Genomic DNA, 18,452 nt, shown 5'->3' on the forward strand with positions numbered 1-18,452 from the left:
GAGTTTCATTTACTAGGCAACATTGATCATGAATCACGAGGCACAGCCACATTACAAGTGATACAGTGCTCCGCGCTCAAATCGTTTTTCGCGCTCGAGGAGAAATAAACGGGGTCGATTTGTAATATATTATATGCACAAACAGAGAGAGAGAGAGAGAGAGAGAGAGATGGGACCCACTTTGTATGTATGTGTTTGGGGCTCCGAGTGGCCGAGTGGTCTAAAGCACTCACCGTTACGGATCACTGCCATCTCGCCTCTATCGGCTTGGGTTCGAGTTTCGGATTCGGCCAATGTGGATATGTGAAAAAGCTTGCCAGTAGCTTCTCGTTGATCGGTGGTTCTTTACGGGGCTTTCCCAAGTTCTTCCTCCACCATTAATACTGGCCGCCATGTATAGCCTATCCTGTGCTAAAAAAAAATGGCGTTAAACCCTACAACAATAACGTGTGTGTTTTATAGCACATTATTGACGAAGTAGTCCCAACGAAACGGTAAGTGAATTGCACAGACGATAAAGCCTTTCCACAAGATAAAAATAGAAAACATAAAGAGGTTACAATTTTGTAAAATATATAAAATAGTATATGTGAAATTTTAAAAGAAAAGGTATTATCATATATATAAAAACGTCCCCAAAACTATAAAGGTCTTTTTCAGGCCCTACAGACAGATACTAACAGCTGCCTCGCTTTGCGCTCAGCATTAAGAGGTTAGTGTTATGACTGGTCGGCCTGGTGTCAGGATAATGTGACTGGGTGGGACATCATGCTACATGTCTGCGGCATGATGTCCCAGTGCTAGACCACTATAAACTGTCCCACTGCAGACATCGTAGCCATATGACTGAAAAATTGTTAAAGCTACGTTAAAAATCTAAATCACACACACACACACACACACACACACACACACACACACACAAGGAGGGGTCCCGAGTGGTCTAAAGCGCTCTATGTTACGAATCACTGCCATCTCACCTCTGTCTCCGTGGGTTCGAGTCTCGGATTCGGCCAATGTGGGTATGTGAGAAAGCCTGCCAGTAGCTTCTTGTGGGTCGGTGGTTCTTTCCTGGGTTTTCCCGGGTTCTTCCTCCATTAAATACTGGCCGGCCTGGTGTCAGGATACTGGCCGCCATGTATAGCCTATCGTGTGCTGAAAAATGGCGTTAAATCCTACAACAAAAACAACAACAACAACAAATAAGGAAATCTGTATTTAAGGAAGATAACTTGGTGGGTTTACGCCCAACCAAACCATACAATCCTTGTGGGTCGCTGATGCACACCAACAAATAAGTAAAACAATAATAATAAAAAATGTAGTATTAAATTGGTTGCATCTTAAGAAAAGTGTGCAAAAGTATTTTTTTTTAATACAAAAATGGAAAGGTAGTTCGCTTGGTGTGAGTCGAACCTGTGTCATAAAGCATATGCTCGACTTCCACGCTGATATAACTTTGTCGACGAAAACTGAGATCTGTGATTCAAATAAAACAACACAAAATTCCAAATTGTATTATTTAGATATTTAGTACATTATTTTATCATTGGTTCAACGGAGACGAAAACTGAGATCTGTGATTCAAATAAAACAACACAAAATTCCAAATTTTATTATTTAGATATTTAGTACATTATTTTATCATTGGTTCAACGGAGAAAAGAAATTATTTTCTTCTTAATAACATTAATGTTCACACCTTGATCATGTTAAGTACGAACAGGATTGATGACGTCAGCAGACTTGTCACGTGACTGGACGCGGGAGCGAGGCACATGCTTGGCCACCGCCATTGTTCTTCGGACGAGGAAGGATCGTACTTGGATTTTTTGTTGTTTTTCGACCCCAAACCCATTCCTGATTGTGACTAAACAACGACATTTTGTTTTATTGCACCTTTATTGACTTTGTAGGACTTTAAATTTCATTCTAAAGGACCTTAACTACGTGGAAAAGGTGTAATGTCTGCAAGTGTAGATCAGGTAGGCCATTGCCATTGGTCGAGTTAACGTTTTTCATGGGAATCGTTACGGTCGTGTGAATATATTTTGGAATCTGTCGAGTCCGGGGCAGTTAGATTTTGGCCTAATCAACATTTTTTTCCTTTCTTTTTCATGTGCAATGCTACTTCAGAGAGGAAAAGGACAGCCAAGCCAAGGTAAGGTTATAAAGTCGACAACTGAGTATAAAATTGCAAAAGTGGTCGAATCGTCGAATGACACGCGTACCGTGGGAGAATTAGGGCACTGTTTTCGCACTTGAACAGAGGTTACGAAGATTACAATTAAAATTACAGTCCCATCAAGCCTCTTGGGATGAAAAGCCAAAACGCTTCAGTTTAATTCGAGTTTGCAAATTTATCCCTTTCATGAGACTATTCAAAGGACAAAGTAATCTTTAAAAGATGGTAGTATTTTGACCACCAAACATGCATTTAGATATCGAAAATATATTTTATTAAAACTATAGCCTTCCAAGAAGAGAACTAGGAAGTCGGCAGGATTCCAGCGGATACTGTTTTATTATCACACATTGTAAATAGAAGTGTATAGTTTCAGTGCACAAGTACCTGATAACAAATTTTATATTAGAATGGTAAGAGGCATAAAAATAATACATCTGGAAAGAAGTTTGTGCTTTTCAACCCAATATGTCCTCTTTGGTAAAATTATAGGAAAGGATGCTTGTTCCTCTAAAGTTGAAGTTTCACATTTTGCTTTCGGATTCTTAAATGCACTCACATTCTGCAGTGACACTGTATTAATCTTTTTCATTTTAATGGAAGTAAGACACACGAGAAGCAGTGAACTGCACAAGGTAAATACTTTGCTGCATTTTTGTGTTAAATTTTGACTTGTCAGGCCAGAGTTGTGCTCATCTAGGATGGTATAGGGTAAAGGCAGACTTCCATGAAAAAACGACTGTCGCAAAAAAAATAAAAGGACTGATCCAAAAAGGCCCATTTCTGTATGCATCACTAATTATTACTATCATGTATACTAATAAAAATAAGTATTACATAGATATAAAAATCCTTTCTATTGTAAATATCCAGGAGTGTGATATTGTATGAACTATAGTTCCCTTGCTTTTTTGTACTCACAATTGTTTCACCATCTGAATAACGCATGTTCACACACTTTATTTCATTCCCTCACTTATTTATTTTGCTCTCACTTTATTTAGCACTACGCGACTAGAAATGTCTATGAATACTGTGCAACAATGTATTATTCGACCGCTTCGGTGGCCTAGTGGTTAGAGCGTTTGCCTTGGATGCTGGAGGTCATGGGTTCGATCCTCGGCCGAGTCAAACCAAAGACTTGACAAAAATGGTACTAACAGCTGCCATGCTTGGCGCTCAGCATTAAGAGGTTAGTGTTGGACTGGTCGGCGCTGTGTCAGGATAATGTGACGGGGTGTGACATTATGCCACATGTCTGCGGCATGATGCCTCAGTGCTAGACATCACTAAAAACTGCCACACTGCAGACATTGTAGCGATATGACTGAAAAACTGTTAAAAGCTATGTAAAAAAATCCAAAACACATCACACAATGTCGACAATAGGTAATATAGTAATAGATGTAAACTAACTTGCAGTAGAATGTTGCGATGAATATGATTGATTGTTTGATGATAGTGATACTCTAATCTGTATAATCTGCACCGGTCTGCTGATTAAAATTTGGATTTTTAACGAAGCCTAATTTTTTTGGTCATATTACAATCTCTGCAGTGTGACAGTTTATAGTGATGTCTACATCGTTCATACAGTCTTAGTTTGGGAAACATGAGGTCGCATTTTCAAGGTCTTGAAAGTTTGAGAAAATTTAGCAGATGACCGAGGTCTTAAAAGTCTTTGACAATTGACGTAAACACATTTTAATTTCTTTCCATAATCACAGATAAAACTGTCCAAGGTTCTTAGATTCGGATGTAGTTGAGTTTTCCTGGTTTTTCTTTTTTTGATGACCAGTTCAGTTTCATTTTATCATTAAACAATATTATGGCATTCTGCATTCATTGTTTTCTCATATAACGTAACTTGTATACAAAATGTTAGCCAAAATAGGTCTTGGAAACCTCTTTGGTCTTTGAAAGTTTGGTAAAAGTCTTCAAATTTATCATTCAGAATTCTGTATGAACTCTGGACATGTAGCATGATGACCCACCCAGTCACATTATCCTGACACCAGGCTAACCAATTCTAACTTCATAAAGCTGAGCGCCTAGCAGTGCACCTGTTGGTACTATTTTTTTAAAGATAGGTCTTTGGTATGACTGGCACAGGCGAGTTCAAACCCTCACCACTCCTGCATCCACACTAATGCTCAAACCAGAGCGATTAGGGTCTGCTGTTTGCACTTGATAGTTTACTCCCCATTTTAATTCTCTCTAACCAGTGCTCATCTTTTACTGTTAAAGTTTTAGCAATATATGTATTAAAAAATGTCTCAATAGAGGTATTGCAGAAAAGTTGTCATTGTGTCTACAAAAATGGGATATGGAATTGTTGGAAGAAGATAGGGCAAATGACTGATTAGCAATTGCAAATATATATTACAGTTCAGAAAAAGAAAAGAAAATGTGATTAGAAGTTTAAAACGAGGACCAAGCAGTTTTGAAATTGTAAAATTATTATTATGGAAGCCCTTAAAGCAGTCCTTTTAACCAGGGCCTTTTCTGTACCAGTCCTTTCTGACCTGAATCCATCTCACATCAATAGGATTTTTAAGACTGCAACTCTCTTGGTACATTGTCATGCGAAAGTGAATACAAGACCATTTATTTATATTTCTACATGCATATACATGTAATTGCTTTTGACAAAAAAAAGAACTGCAGCTAATAATAAAAGGCAGTGTCATTTGCACGTGTGAATGGCTTTAACTACATGTTTATTAATAAAAGTGTATGTGTAAATTAACATGCAAATTGATATTAGTAATGCAGTAACTAGCCATTTCATTTCAATGGTATATTTCCCTATTCACGCCAGAAAATTGCAGCAATTTGAGGTCCAGGACCAATGTTTGCTTAGCCATTGCTTTGTCATGTACTTGGCACTAGCATCAGACCCTTAATATATCTTTTTTATGGCTATAAATTGAAGAAAACATGCATTTTTATTCCTTGAAAGAGTTGACTGAAAGTGGTCACATCTTGTCCTTCCCATCCCTCTCTTTATTGGGACATTTATGTTTGGGTTAGTGGCCTTTGCCCATCATAAAGTTGAAATTTGCAGACAATGCTGTGTAAGCATATGGTAGTTGCTTCCTATGGGACCTTGCACACTTAAATAACATTACACTGAGCCATATCTACGATGTAAAGATGATTTAGCTTCTGAAATGTAGTAAGGGTAATTCTAGCTTTGTCTTTAGTCTGCTGTCAGACACGGTGAAACTGCAGCATCAATGAAACTTGACCTGGTGCGTGCCATTTGCACAGCTAGTCGAATGACTTAAATGAATCTCACACGAGAGGTTCAGTAGTCAAAAGATATCAACAGTAAACCCATAATAAATGAACATAACATTTGTTTGTAAAAGAAGGAAAAGACCCAATTGTCAACATATTTCTTTAATCTAAAATAATGTTGCTGTCCGAGCAGTTCTGAAAGTAAAAGTCATCAAAAATAGAGCAAATGTTAACGATGGTTGTGTTGTCACATGTTTGACATAGGCTCTATATTTGATGAATGTTTGTCAAAGTTGTTGCGACAGTGATGGGTTTCTGATTGTTGGACTGAGAATAAATAAGCATGTTAAATGTCTTACAGTGGAAATTATCATAAAAAATAAATGTATATAGACTTCAAAGGTTTATGGAAAAAGACGATTGGATAAGTATGATGACCAGATATCATTGGTTTTTCCAAATTGTAAGGCTTACCCAGTTAGCCAATCATTCAAGTGCCTCTTTGAAAGTTCTGTTCAATTTTTCTACTTGCTGACAGCACATGAAACAAAGAGCATAGTTCTTGTACAAGAACATTTTTTGCAGTAAATTAAACATTTCCCTCTCAGTTGTCGAGATCCTGATTCCCTGATCCCTTACAAAGCTGATTGTTATTTATGATATTGGAGGGACCAGAACTTATTTACGTCCTGACGTGACTGTTGCATACTGACTGCTTTCTTCAAAGAAAATGTGACACTTGGCATACTCCGAGGCCCAAGGCAACTTTCAGCTGAGGTTGAGCAGTCTGTCAGGTAAACTGACTTTTCCCATCCCTTTATCTACATTTTGATGACAGAAATGTCAAAATGTCTCAAATGAGGTAGGAAAGCTGGAGGAAATCTATTTCCCAGTGAAGTGTTACTTTTGGTCCTATTGACTGAATATAAATTTACTTTATGGGTTTTCCCCATCTGTTTCACAGAGAGCTTTGAAATGCAAATGGAGAGGCATACCCAGTGTTTAGTCACGATTTCATTTACTGTGGTCATAATTGCACCATTTGGTTCCCATTTTCTCTATATACTCTAGCAAGTAACTTTTTACAAGTGATGTTAAAACCACAGAAGAAAAAACTACTCATCTCAATTATTTTGTCCACAATTGTTTTGAGAATTATATTTATATTTAAACTAGTTTTCGGAAGTAAATATATGAAACTGGGAATCTACAAAGGTGACAAGTTCTGATTGACACTTGTTGCTGAAAACTTAAAGTGTGACTGTTGATGATAGTTGTTGTGCATTTTCAGTGAACAATGGCGCTGTTAAGGAAACCGTGAAGGACGAAGAGTTTGAAACCTATCTTCAGCCACCTCATCAGGTAATGTATTATTGAACTGTGTAGGATTTAGTTCATCCATCAGTGTCTAACCACCACATTTTGTGTTCTAAGCTGCAAGCAGTATTGTCTTATTTGTTACAAAGTTTTAAAAGACTAGCCACTACTGGATAACATTGAGCTGTGACAAGCAGATATCATTGTTTCTCACACCTTTTTTAAATAAAAACTGTGTATGCAGGGACCATTTCAACAATTAAGGTTTCAGGCCCCCATTCCTAGACTTGTGAATTTTTTATTGAGATACAAACATCTTTCGAATTCTAACATGTATGCTGTTTCTAGCTTCCTAACTCTTATCACTTGCACTTTTTGAAGCAGGTTATTTTCAGATGTTCCTTTATGGCAGATTCAAAGTTCAAACTCTGGAGCATAATTAAACCCCAAAATTGGGTCCATGAGTGGCAGAGTGGACTAAAGTGCTCACCATCATTGGTCTCTGCCAATGTGGGTAGTGAGAAAGCTTGCCAGTAGCTTTTCATGGGTCAGTGGTTTTGGGGTTTTTTTTCTCCCAAGGTTCTTCTACACATTTATACTGTTTGCCATATGTAGCCTATCTTGTGCTGAAAAATGTCATTAAGAACCCTTGCAGTGAATTCTCGATCCCCATGTTACAGCATAAAGTGGGTCGATGACTAGCATACAGTTAAGTTTTCTCTTTCCAGAAGATGCATTGAAGCAGTGTTGCCAACAATTTATTTTTTCTTAGTGTAGTCCACATCTTGACTAATGTGTTTGCTTCTCTCCTAGCTCTCCCCATCCCCCACCTATGTTTGAAATGGAAAATCTGCCTACTAGTTTTCTTCAGTATAACCCAAACCTTGACAACCAACCAACACACAACATACACACCCAGCCTCTCAGCCTAGTTTGTTTCTTCACTGCATATATGGGCATTTCTTTGTTGGCTTCAGCAGTGGCCTGTACTTCAAAATGGCAGTTTAGATTTTAAAACCTTTCTGGTATTCACCAACTTTGGAGATGGTAATATCTCTTTTTGTTGCAGTTCATAATCACTGACAGCTGCTGTTGTAACATTTTTGAGGTAGAATAAATAGCAAATGGGGCTCCTTCTCTGTGGTGTTGAATTTGCATTAATGCAAATTATGGCATTTATTCATTGAATTATTAATTTAAAGAGATTATAGTGAAAACACTAATTGCTAATGAATGACGGAACATGTTTAATGAGCAAGATCCATAGTTGAAAATTTCCTTGATGCAGCTCTTTTCCAGTGAACCAGATATTCAAACAGGTCACAGTCTGTTGGTTATATGAGTACTTCAGGAAACCCTGGTAATGTGTCCAAGGAAAAGATAACTAGTACATAAGCATGAGCCATAGTTACAAAAATATCAAGGCAAACTAGATTATCTTGTTTTGATAACCACCGCAAGTGTATTAAGAACTTTGTATTCCTGTCCTTCCTATTCTGTCTCGCATATTTGGTTGATGGGGCACAATGTCCTCTACACTAGGTATCAGGGGCCCCGAGTGGTCTAAAGCACTCTCTGTTACGGATCACTGACATCTCACCTCTGTCTGCGTGTGTTCGAGTCTCAGATTCAGCCAATGTGGGTATGTGAGAAAGCTTGCCAGTAGCTTTTCGAGGGTCGCTGGTTCTTTCCGGGGATTTCCCGGATTCTTCTTCCACCATTAATACTGGCTGCCATGTATAGCCTATTGTGTGCCGAAAAATGGCATTAAGTCCTACAACAACAACTACACACTACACTTGGTATCCTAGTCAAAACACTGTTTAGACTTTACATGGAAAAAAATTTTGAGAAGTTTTCAGAAGGATATGCTGGAAAAATGATGCTAAGAAATATTGCACAGTAACAGGGTTTACTAATAAAATTTTAGAAATTTCTTGGTCTGGGGGGATTTAATTAAAGTCATTTTCTTATATTATTGTTGTGTTAAGAGCTTAAATTGGGAATTCATAGGTTTGAATACAGTTTATAAAACCAATTAAAATGTACTTTAAAATATTCAGGAGTAATAATATTATGCTGAAAAATTAAAATGAAGTTAAAGACACAAGTTTGCTTGTATATCGTGATGTAGAAATGTTCTTAAAGTTGAGGTGAGGTGCATGTCTGCTAGCATATCTAGGCCACAGAATAAATGGTAACGTTATGGCAGTTTGCACAAACGAATCTCATATACCTGTTTAAAAGAAAGATATTTTTGTATCAGTTCAGGCACTTTTGTTAACTTCAGAGTAATTATTTTTGCAGCTACTTTGTGCCAGTTATATTCTATGAAGTCGCCTGTTATTTTATTTTCTGCACATTAACGCTGGTTGCCCACCATTTACAGTTACAGAACAGGGGATGGCTTGAACTGCATGTGTTGTATTTGGCTTTTTACTGTAGTTAAAAAAAAAATTCAAGTCATATCACTATGATGATGTCTACAGTGTAGCACTGGGGCATCATGCCGCAGACATGTAGCATTATGTACCACCTGTTCACATTATCTGACGCTAATCCTTAACGCTAACATCTTAATGCCGTGTGCCTTGTGAGGCAGCTTTTAGTACCATTTTTATAAGTCTTTGTTATGACTTGGCCTGGGTTGCAAGCAGTGGCCTCCATTTGTCTAAGGCAGATACTCAAACCACTAGGTCACCAAGAGGTCTATGCAGTAACAGTTCTGCGTTAATTGTCTGGGCTAGACTTTGTCAGAAGCAAGCACTTAGGTCACAAGATGCCGTTAGATCCATAAAGAATATCTAGAGATTTGAATTACAAGGTTTTGGTGAATGTTCAAATTAAAAATATTTGTTTACCTTGCAACATTGGCAGCATTTTGTTAAAGAAACATACCATTGAAATTTAACCTTTGCCACTTAGAATTAGTGTAAACCTGCTAAATCAAATGAAATCTAAACTAGTGCATTCTAAGGAGTCACATTCCCATCATCATTGCCATTTCTTTTCATTATACTCTTAAAAAATATGCCATGTATACAGCAAGTTGATGGGAAGCAAGGTATGAGTTCATATCCAAGTCATGCATTTGTTCAGCCTTAACCAGTCACCACCAGTTGGGGGTAATAAAATTATGCTGAAAAATTGAAATGGAGTTTACCAGTCTTGCAAACTTTAGTTTTCACATCACTGAATATTGTACCTTGTTGAGTTGACTTTACTACAGTTCTGTTTGGTCTTCTATTCAAGTTTCATAGAAATTACACTTGTGTGGAATGGCTACTATGCTTTAAATCAGACATAATCGCATTGTTTCCTTAAAATTCAATAATATAGATATCATTGTCATACCAGTATCATGTCCATGGGCCAGTTGACATGGGGACAGGCTTGTTTAAGTCGTAGGAGTTTGCTGAAGCAGTGAATCCTGGTTCTGTCTGCTTTTGCTTTGCATTTTATATGTAGTCTTAGTTCGGAGCATATATTGCAGTGTGTGCAGGGATTATTTCCCAGTTTCTTTCTTGTCTTGTTGGACTTGATTGTTGTTTGGGAATTCCTCCTTACTCAGGAAATTGAAATGTCTACTGCTAGACTTTGTTGAAGAGAGAACTTGTTCTCCTGTACTTAGCCCAGGTGGAGGTTACATTATATTGTTTACAGAAGCCACACGACCATTTTGCACCTATAGCAATATACATGATATCAATACTTCTGTGTGGTTTGCAGTAAAATGGTTATTTCCAACATCTGATTTAGTCATTTTAAAGTTCGTTTTAAAAAAAAGTTCATGTGGAAATGTAGTGCATTTACTAATACCAGATTCTGGAGACCTCCCATCTCCATGTAAAAAATTGTCTGTGATATTGATTGTTAACAAATTCCAAGAGAAATATTTGAGACTGTTCTTTGCAGTTCACAGGTACTTAGTTGCCTTTTATGGTCCATCTTTGGCACAAAATAAAAGATTTTGTTTGTACAGAGTTTGAGGATGAAACTGGAGAATAGCACCTGCTATCATTTGATTTTTCAATTGAATCCAGAAAAAGTTGTGCTTAAGATCCCAGTAATAAGTATATGAATTGGTTCAATGTTTTCAATGCAACTCAGCTGGTTATTTTTCTATTTTGTACATTACGGTTTGTTGTCTGCACTAAACGCACGATTGTGTGTGTTCTGAATTAAACAAAGAGAATAGAATCCACACTTTGAATTTACATTTAAAGCTTGTTATTTTATACCCTTATAACGTCATCCTAACAAGATTTAAATGACCTTGTTCACATGGGCCCTTGCTGCGGGTAATGGATGTCAGTAAATACCAAAGTATGTGAAAAGATGGTGGTTGTGATACCTTTATGAACTCTTTACCTTCTGCTGAGACATACATGGCGCCAGTATTGCCCTGTAACCCCAGAGACCCGTATACAAACTGCTAATAAGTCTCTCTTTCCTGGCTGGCTCATACATGCTTGAACGACCAAGAGTTGGGAAACCCCAGAGATGCATAAACACGTTTCATATTACAATCCAGTTTTATCAGAATCTGAGAATGAAACTTGTTGCGATCTTTTTTGGTCGGAACATGTGGGACCATTACATTTAGACGACTTTACAGTAGATTCAGGGCCAGCATTTATTTCAGATGAAATGCAAGGGAGATAGATTTCTTTTTAGTTTTTTTCTTTGAAGAAATATTCCAGTTGTGCAAAAAATAGTGGTGAAAAAAGTAGTGGTATGATATACATAAACACAAGTGAGGTCTTGTATATTTATTTTTTTAATATGTGAATATAAACATTGATTCCTGAGGATTATATATACTTGTTGATGGAAATGAGTGGCACAAAACTTTGGTAAGTGTTTGAAATTTTAGTTTTCATTAAATTACATAGTCTGCATGGGACTAACTCTAGAAGCTCTCGCTCAGGCAGCCATTATGATGCTCTTGGGTTCAGCCTACAAACAGCAGGTAGAAGGCAGGCTGCATATCAGTCTTTGTAGGCAGGACAGTAAGTACTTGCAGAAGGTAAAGAATTAATTGATAAATATTTGAATCCTTTTTTGAACACATTAAACAACAATTCAGATAGGAAAATTTGGTATTACTGATTCAGATAGGAAAATTTCGTATTACTGTCGAATTGGTAATAAACTTTTACATTCTGGGGTCTAAGGGTCAGAAGTTGTGGTCAACTCTAATGACAGAATAATGTTTACTTCAGTACCACATACGAGACCTGCCAACCCCAACGAGAGATGAGGGAGATTTTGAAAAATGTTATGGGAGATTTCAGTTATTTCAGGGATGATTTCGTCAAGTGAGAAACATGTTTACAAAAAGTGAATGATTTTGAAATAAACATACTAGTTCAGTTCTAAAATGGTTTATTTTTAGATAATAAACAATATATAAATAATGAACTGAACAAAACTTAACAATGAAACCCAGTAAAAAGTGCTTCAGCTTTGGTAACAGCTTCAAGGGATGAATCCACAAGTTTGAAAAAAATGCGACACATCCAGGGTGTTTCTCTTTGTATGTGCATTTGTTAAATGCCTGTGAAATAAAGTACATGGAATTAAAGTCCTGACTCTGAGACAAAAGACAACAAAATATATAGTACATTTCGGGTTTATGTGCCATCCATTTAGTATGTAGGAAAAAATCTGACGAATCTTGGCACCTCCCAGTAGTCAGCTGACATTGAATATCTGGCTGCATGAAAGAAATAAGCTGCATTTGTCTAGTGTTCACAAAAATTAAAATGTCAAATAATCCAGTCGAACAGGTTACACATTATTATTGAGGTTCCCCCATGCACATATGCATTTGGGTTACCCCCCTCCCCACACGCATATGTACTAAATGGACTGCCCCTTATGGCTAAATAATAATGAAGTCTTAGTATTTGTATTATCTGCAGATGTATCAATTCAATTGTCATTTGTTGAACTGGACCTGATTTAACCGATTTATTAGTGTATCCTAATTTCACTAAAGATAATCATAATTTTAATGCTGGCAGTCAAATTACAATTTGCGGCATATAATTAAGGCCATACAAATAAACAGTACGATTTAAAACTTACTTTTGTGACTGGAGATGTCTATGACATATTGCAGAGCGCTATATGTTTATCACTACCACGAGTCAGGCATGGAAATTTTAGGCTATAAGAAGCTTGGAAAGAAGTTTTATATTTGTTTGACTTTCCAACTTTAACCAAATCTCCCTTTCTTTTAGACTCAATATAAACTGGCACATTGCAGACCTCGTAGCGATATGACTAAAAAATTGTTAAACCTACGTTAAAAATCAAAATCCTATCATACCTCATATAACTTTCTTTTAGACATTGTAGAAGAGATTACCAAACATAATGGATTACAGTTTGCAAGCTATTCAAAGAATTTCTGCACACTTCCGGTCTTACACACTGGAAAATTTCCAAAACATTTTTTGTTAAACGAAATGAATTTTCCCCCCATTTTTTGTTATTGAATTCAGGGAGTCTCCCGCAAAAATCATGAGGGTTGGCATGTCTGCCACATACATATCATTGTTAACTGTTGGTCACAAATCTCATCAACCATGTAAATATATTATATTGGAAGGGGTATCCATGGTACTTGTTAAATTCTTCCAAATTTTTAAATTAAGTGGATAACACCCTTGATGGAAAAACCGTTAACATGGTCAACTGAATTCACTTTAAGTTTGGTTTACATATCTGTATGGGTTTTATTAGATCTTCATTCAATTCTGTCAGTTTTTGGAGACGAAGGAGCATTTTTTAAATGTTAAGAGCCTTTCAGTTTTGTAATATGGATAACAATCATGAACAACAGATTTCTATTTTGCAGGGATACGGAGCAGCCCCAATGTCTAGCCCAGTGTCGGATCCATTTATGCCTAACTACTACAATCCCTCGATGTCTTTCCCATATTTGGGACAAGGACTTGGTGATGGTGCATGGTCTAATGGAAGTGACACTTCAATGTTCTCTGTGGGTGGATATGAGTACAATGGCATGTTTTCTGGATTTGGATATCCACAGTTCTGGGGTGAATATCAACCAAGTGAGTACTGGGGCAACACAGCCCAAGCTGCGGGACAAGGTAGGAAAGATGCTCGAGGTTATGAAGAATATTATCGCCAAGATGGAATGATTCCTGCAGATCCATATTCTATGAATGGAGAACTAGATAGAGACCCTGGAATGAATAGTGTGGAGCAGGGACTTAAAGGGATGAACATATCTATGGATAAAAAAGTTGACAGCCAAGTTGTAAGTGATGTTGGACATCCAGTAGCAATGGACCCTGTGTCAGTAACTGGTAATGTACAAAGTGTAGGGTCATCTCAAATCCCCAAAAAAACATCATGGGCAGCCATTGCAAGTCAACCTGCAAGACCTCAGCCACCAAAGCTAAGACCCATCCCACGCCCTCCCTTGAATCCTAACAAGCAGAATTTGGACATTGGAACATGGGACAGCAAAAACAATGTAGGGAACAGGCAAGGGTCTGGTCAACAGCCAAGGAACTGGAGTGCTCCACGACGTGCAATGACTTCGTACAGTGATCGTGGTAGTGCATCTAATAATGGCAACAGTACACCTGCAAATTCTTATGGGAATGCTGGACTGGCGGAGATCGGTTCTCCTCCATCACCTTCAGCTGGGAAGGAGCCTCAAGAAACCATCCAAGTGTTGGAAAAACTACAATCTGTTAACCAGTACAATCCCAAAGATTTCAATCTTAATCCAAAAGGAGCTAGGTTCTTCATCATCAAGAGTTACTCGGAGGACGATATTCATCGTTCAATTAAGTATAGCATCTGGTGCAGCACTGAACATGGTAACAAGAGACTGGATGCTGCTTATAGGGAGCGCGAAGGAAAGGGCCCTGTTTACCTTTTGTATTCCGTCAATGGCAGTGGCCACTTTTGTGGGATGGCCCAAATGATGACTGGTGTTGATTACTCATCCACACCCGGCGTATGGGCCCAGGACAAGTGGAAAGGTCAGTTTGAAGTGAAATGGATCTACGTGAAGGACGTTCCAAACAGCCAGTTGCGCCATATTCGTTTGGAAAACAATGAAAACAAACCAGTTACAAACTCGCGGGACACTCAGGAAGTTCCGCCAGAGAAAGGAAAGCAGGTTCTGAAGATAATTCACAACTATCGTCATACGACCTCCATCTTTGATGACTTTGGTCACTACGAGAAACGTCAGGAGGAAGATCAAACCAAACAGGGGAGTGGCAGGGTTTGTATTACAATGCATTACTTAATGCACCTAGAATCATCCATGAATTTTGATTTCTAAGCATGCCTTGGGGTTTTTAAAAAAAAAGTGCCAAAATAATGTCCTCCTGACTTTTTTACGAAATTAGACAAATATCTGAATTTATTATTATTTATAACCAGGGATATACAAATCTTCCTTGTCAAGGGCTGACACTCTTGATTTATGCCTAGGCAGCAGTTAAAAGGGACCCTTCTCATTTGTCCAAAACAGTGTACCAAAAATGGTTGCTGGAAGTGGAGTTGATCTCCTGTGCTCTGATGTCTCTCTTTTCATGCTTTCACATTAGCATTTTACTATAAAAGTCATGAAATTGTTTGATGAATGGCCTTAATTATTGAAGTCTTTGTTCGTTGCATGTAGCTGATAAATGCATGAAAGCATAAGCAAAACTTTACGGGTAAGTTGGCTGTCCATCCATGTCTTTATTAAGTTCAGAAATTTTACATTAGTCCATTTGTTGATCTGTTTGCAATTCTTTTAACCACAAAAACTTTGCAACACTTGTATGTAATTGGTAACCGTTTTTAGTATGTAACGTAGAGAAGTGTCTTTAAAGGATTGTCTTTTCATGTCCAGCTTTGTTGGAATTGTTGAAGTTTTCTGTCACAAGTATTGTCTGTACAGATCTTGAAAACCAAAATAAATCAGGAACCATTGAGTATACCCTGATGCAATTTGGCGTGTAGACCTAGATGGGTGTTTTATGAGTAATGATTCCAATTTGGTTAGAGATCTTGCTCTAGAAGTAAATTTAATAGTAATTGCCTGGAACTTTGCATGTAACTGCAATATATTCTCATGCATTAATGATCATAGCATTTTTTTTTCAGAGATCTTAATGTGAAATTTATTGGGCTTGTCTCGGACCTTCATTTTTGGACACAATTATGGCTAGTAGCTGATAAATTTCATATGCGCTGGTACTTAGGATAAATGCTCGAAGCTGTTGCTGTGTGTAGTGAGCTTCTGTCAGACCTGCCAACCCTTATGATTTTGCTGCAAGTCTTACGAAAATTGCGACATGGAACAAAAAACTACGGAAAACATTGATTTGTTCATCCATGTATCATTTAGATCTGGGTTACTTATTAGAATTAGTGAAATTAGTTAGGGAACCAGAATAACTTTTGAGCAGCAACTAAGATACATTAAGCTGCATCTTTTTGTTCACGCGAATTGTGATGGATCAATCTGTTGATTATAGAATTTGTTAAAGTTGTGTCAGGCAAGAAATGCAATTTTAAGACGAAAGGGGAAAAAACCCTCTTGAAAAGTGTAATTAATCAACACAGAAGAATAAAATGGAATATTCAGATTCTTGTGAATAAAGGCTGGAAGGGACTCGATTACGTTTATTGGACGTCACATCCCAATTTGAGTATTACTATTGAAGTTACAATTGCCATCGTATAGGTGAATTGGAAAACAAATTTGCAAGAATTATATCAAATTGAGAGATAGCAACAAGCCATTTAGCTGAATATGGTTTGGAACTAAAGTTTGTGCAACTGTACTAATGGTAAATAAAGTCTAGTCATACATTACAAACTTCTCAGTTGAACATAATGTTATCTTCGCTGCATGTTTCAAATACCGAACTTTTAATTTTGTTTTGCAGCTTTATAATGGCCGGTTGTTTTTTTTTTTTTTTTACACATTACTGAAAACTGATCAGACTTAAGGGAAAAGATCAACTTCCCTACTGAGACGGCCTCTTCAGGGTTGGCAGGTCTGCTCTGTATTTCTATAAATCAACTTTGGTATTCCAGCACAAGTTGCTCCACTTAAAGTCATCGGTAGAAAATTGCAGTGAGTGGGACCTTTTATGATGTACCCACGATATGTAGGTCTGGTAATATAGAGAGTACAATTATTTTAAAAATATCACCTTGTTTAGACACATTTTGCTGTGTCAAGGTTGTTTCAGTGTTCAGGTTGTTTTACAGGTTTCCAAACTGCCCTTCTGTTCCAAGTGCAAAATAGATCTCAATATTTAAGGGAAAAACTCTCACACTTTTCAGAAACCGGTTTGAGGAAGACCTTTTGTAAATATGGGGAAAGGGATATAAAATACACAAGTAGGGCATGTACACATTATGCATGACATGGTGTGCATTTGCAAAACCTTCATCTTGAACATCTTGTCATTACTCCTGTCAGGTCCACCTGGGATAGTTGGCAAGATTTTTCATAAATGAAAATGATGCTGATATATGCAAGAAGCATTTTGATAATCTTATCCCTGCTTCTCCAGAATGGGTCATGTGTTTTCATTGTTGGTGCTAAAAGAAGGGTGCCACAGGACATCCAACATGACTACCACGTCAGCATCTTGAAAATCTAGTCACTGATGCTCAAATTGACACGAGATTCTCCGCAAGGACTTATTTTGTCCTAAATGAAAATGGTGCGGATCAGACATCCATTATGGTCATCTTGAAAATTTTGTTACTACCTCTGAATGGATGTTTCTGGCAACATTGAGTTTTTAGCAACAGATGTTGGCTGGATACTGAAGGAAAATTCTGATCTGATCTCAGATGTACTTCTCATGCACTTGTTTATAGTGACATGGAGTTTTCACTAAAAGACAGACTTCTAATGAAAACTGCCATTTAGACCTCAGGTATGGTATCATTCATAAAAATATTGGTATTCCTACTTAACTGGGCCATATAGATGTGGATTGTTGTTTTAAAAGACTAGGTATTCCTGATTGAATCGAGTTGCTGTAGCTTAGTTGGCAGAGCATATGACATGTAATGAGAGGGTCATGGGTTTGATATGTGTACTTGGAAAAAGATACTTAGTTTACCATTTCCGCAGAATAGTATAGTCGGTAACACAACCAAAGTGCCATTAAAATCGGCCGCAAGACCTATTTGAACAGTGCTGATCAGACCATTAATTTGACGACCATGGTGACTATCTTGTTGTTCTCTTGAATGGACAGTGGTAGTAAGTGTTGGCAGTTGAAGACATCTTGTGGTATGTGTTCAGTCCTGCACAAAACTGTTGCTGACCAGATCATTTTTTGTTTGTTTATGAACCACTTCTTTCCAGTATGAATAGTTTTGAAAATGGCTACCTTGGCTGCCATCTGGAAAATCTTTATTTGGCTACTTGTAAAGGACATACTGGCATGGGGTTTTCCTCACAACACCATTGTTCCATAACAGTCATTGGTTGAGAAAGACAATTCTGCTCATCTGACCTGAAACATGATACCATAGTGTCCATCTGAAAAATCCTCTGGTAATTATTCCTCTTACGTAATGCTTGGCTTGTGTTTTTACCAACACATTTAGAGTATTTAATTGGTTCTCAATGCACATGGTACAGATCAGACCAGTAACCCAATTCAGCTAGTTTTGTTTTTTAAACATT

The 18,452-nt window shown here is 37.4% G+C and overlaps 1 protein-coding gene across 2 annotated transcripts in view; it reads left to right on the forward strand.

The window, feature by feature from the left end:
• The first annotated feature begins 1,758 nt into the window (after positions 1-1,758).
• The window catches only part of LOC149784623 (YTH domain-containing family protein 2-like), a 32,320-nt gene continuing 15,626 nt past the window's right edge, over positions 1,759-18,452 (forward strand). For both annotated transcript variants that reach the window (XM_089932687.1, XM_089932686.1), the window contains exons 1-4: positions 1,759-1,985; positions 2,137-2,161; positions 6,720-6,790; positions 13,614-15,023. In XM_089932687.1, coding sequence (XP_089788813.1) covers positions 1,965-1,985; positions 2,137-2,161; positions 6,720-6,790; positions 13,614-15,023 — 1,527 coding nt within the window. In that variant the 5' untranslated portion in view covers positions 1,759-1,964. The remainder of the gene's footprint in view (positions 1,986-2,136; positions 2,162-6,719; positions 6,791-13,613; positions 15,024-18,452) is intronic.

The sequence above is a fragment of the Sinohyriopsis cumingii genome, chromosome 14 (genome assembly GCF_028554795.1).
Source record: "Sinohyriopsis cumingii isolate HCF-2022 chromosome 14, ASM2855479v2, whole genome shotgun sequence".
Classification (NCBI taxonomy): domain Eukaryota; kingdom Metazoa; phylum Mollusca; class Bivalvia; order Unionida; family Unionidae; genus Sinohyriopsis; species Sinohyriopsis cumingii.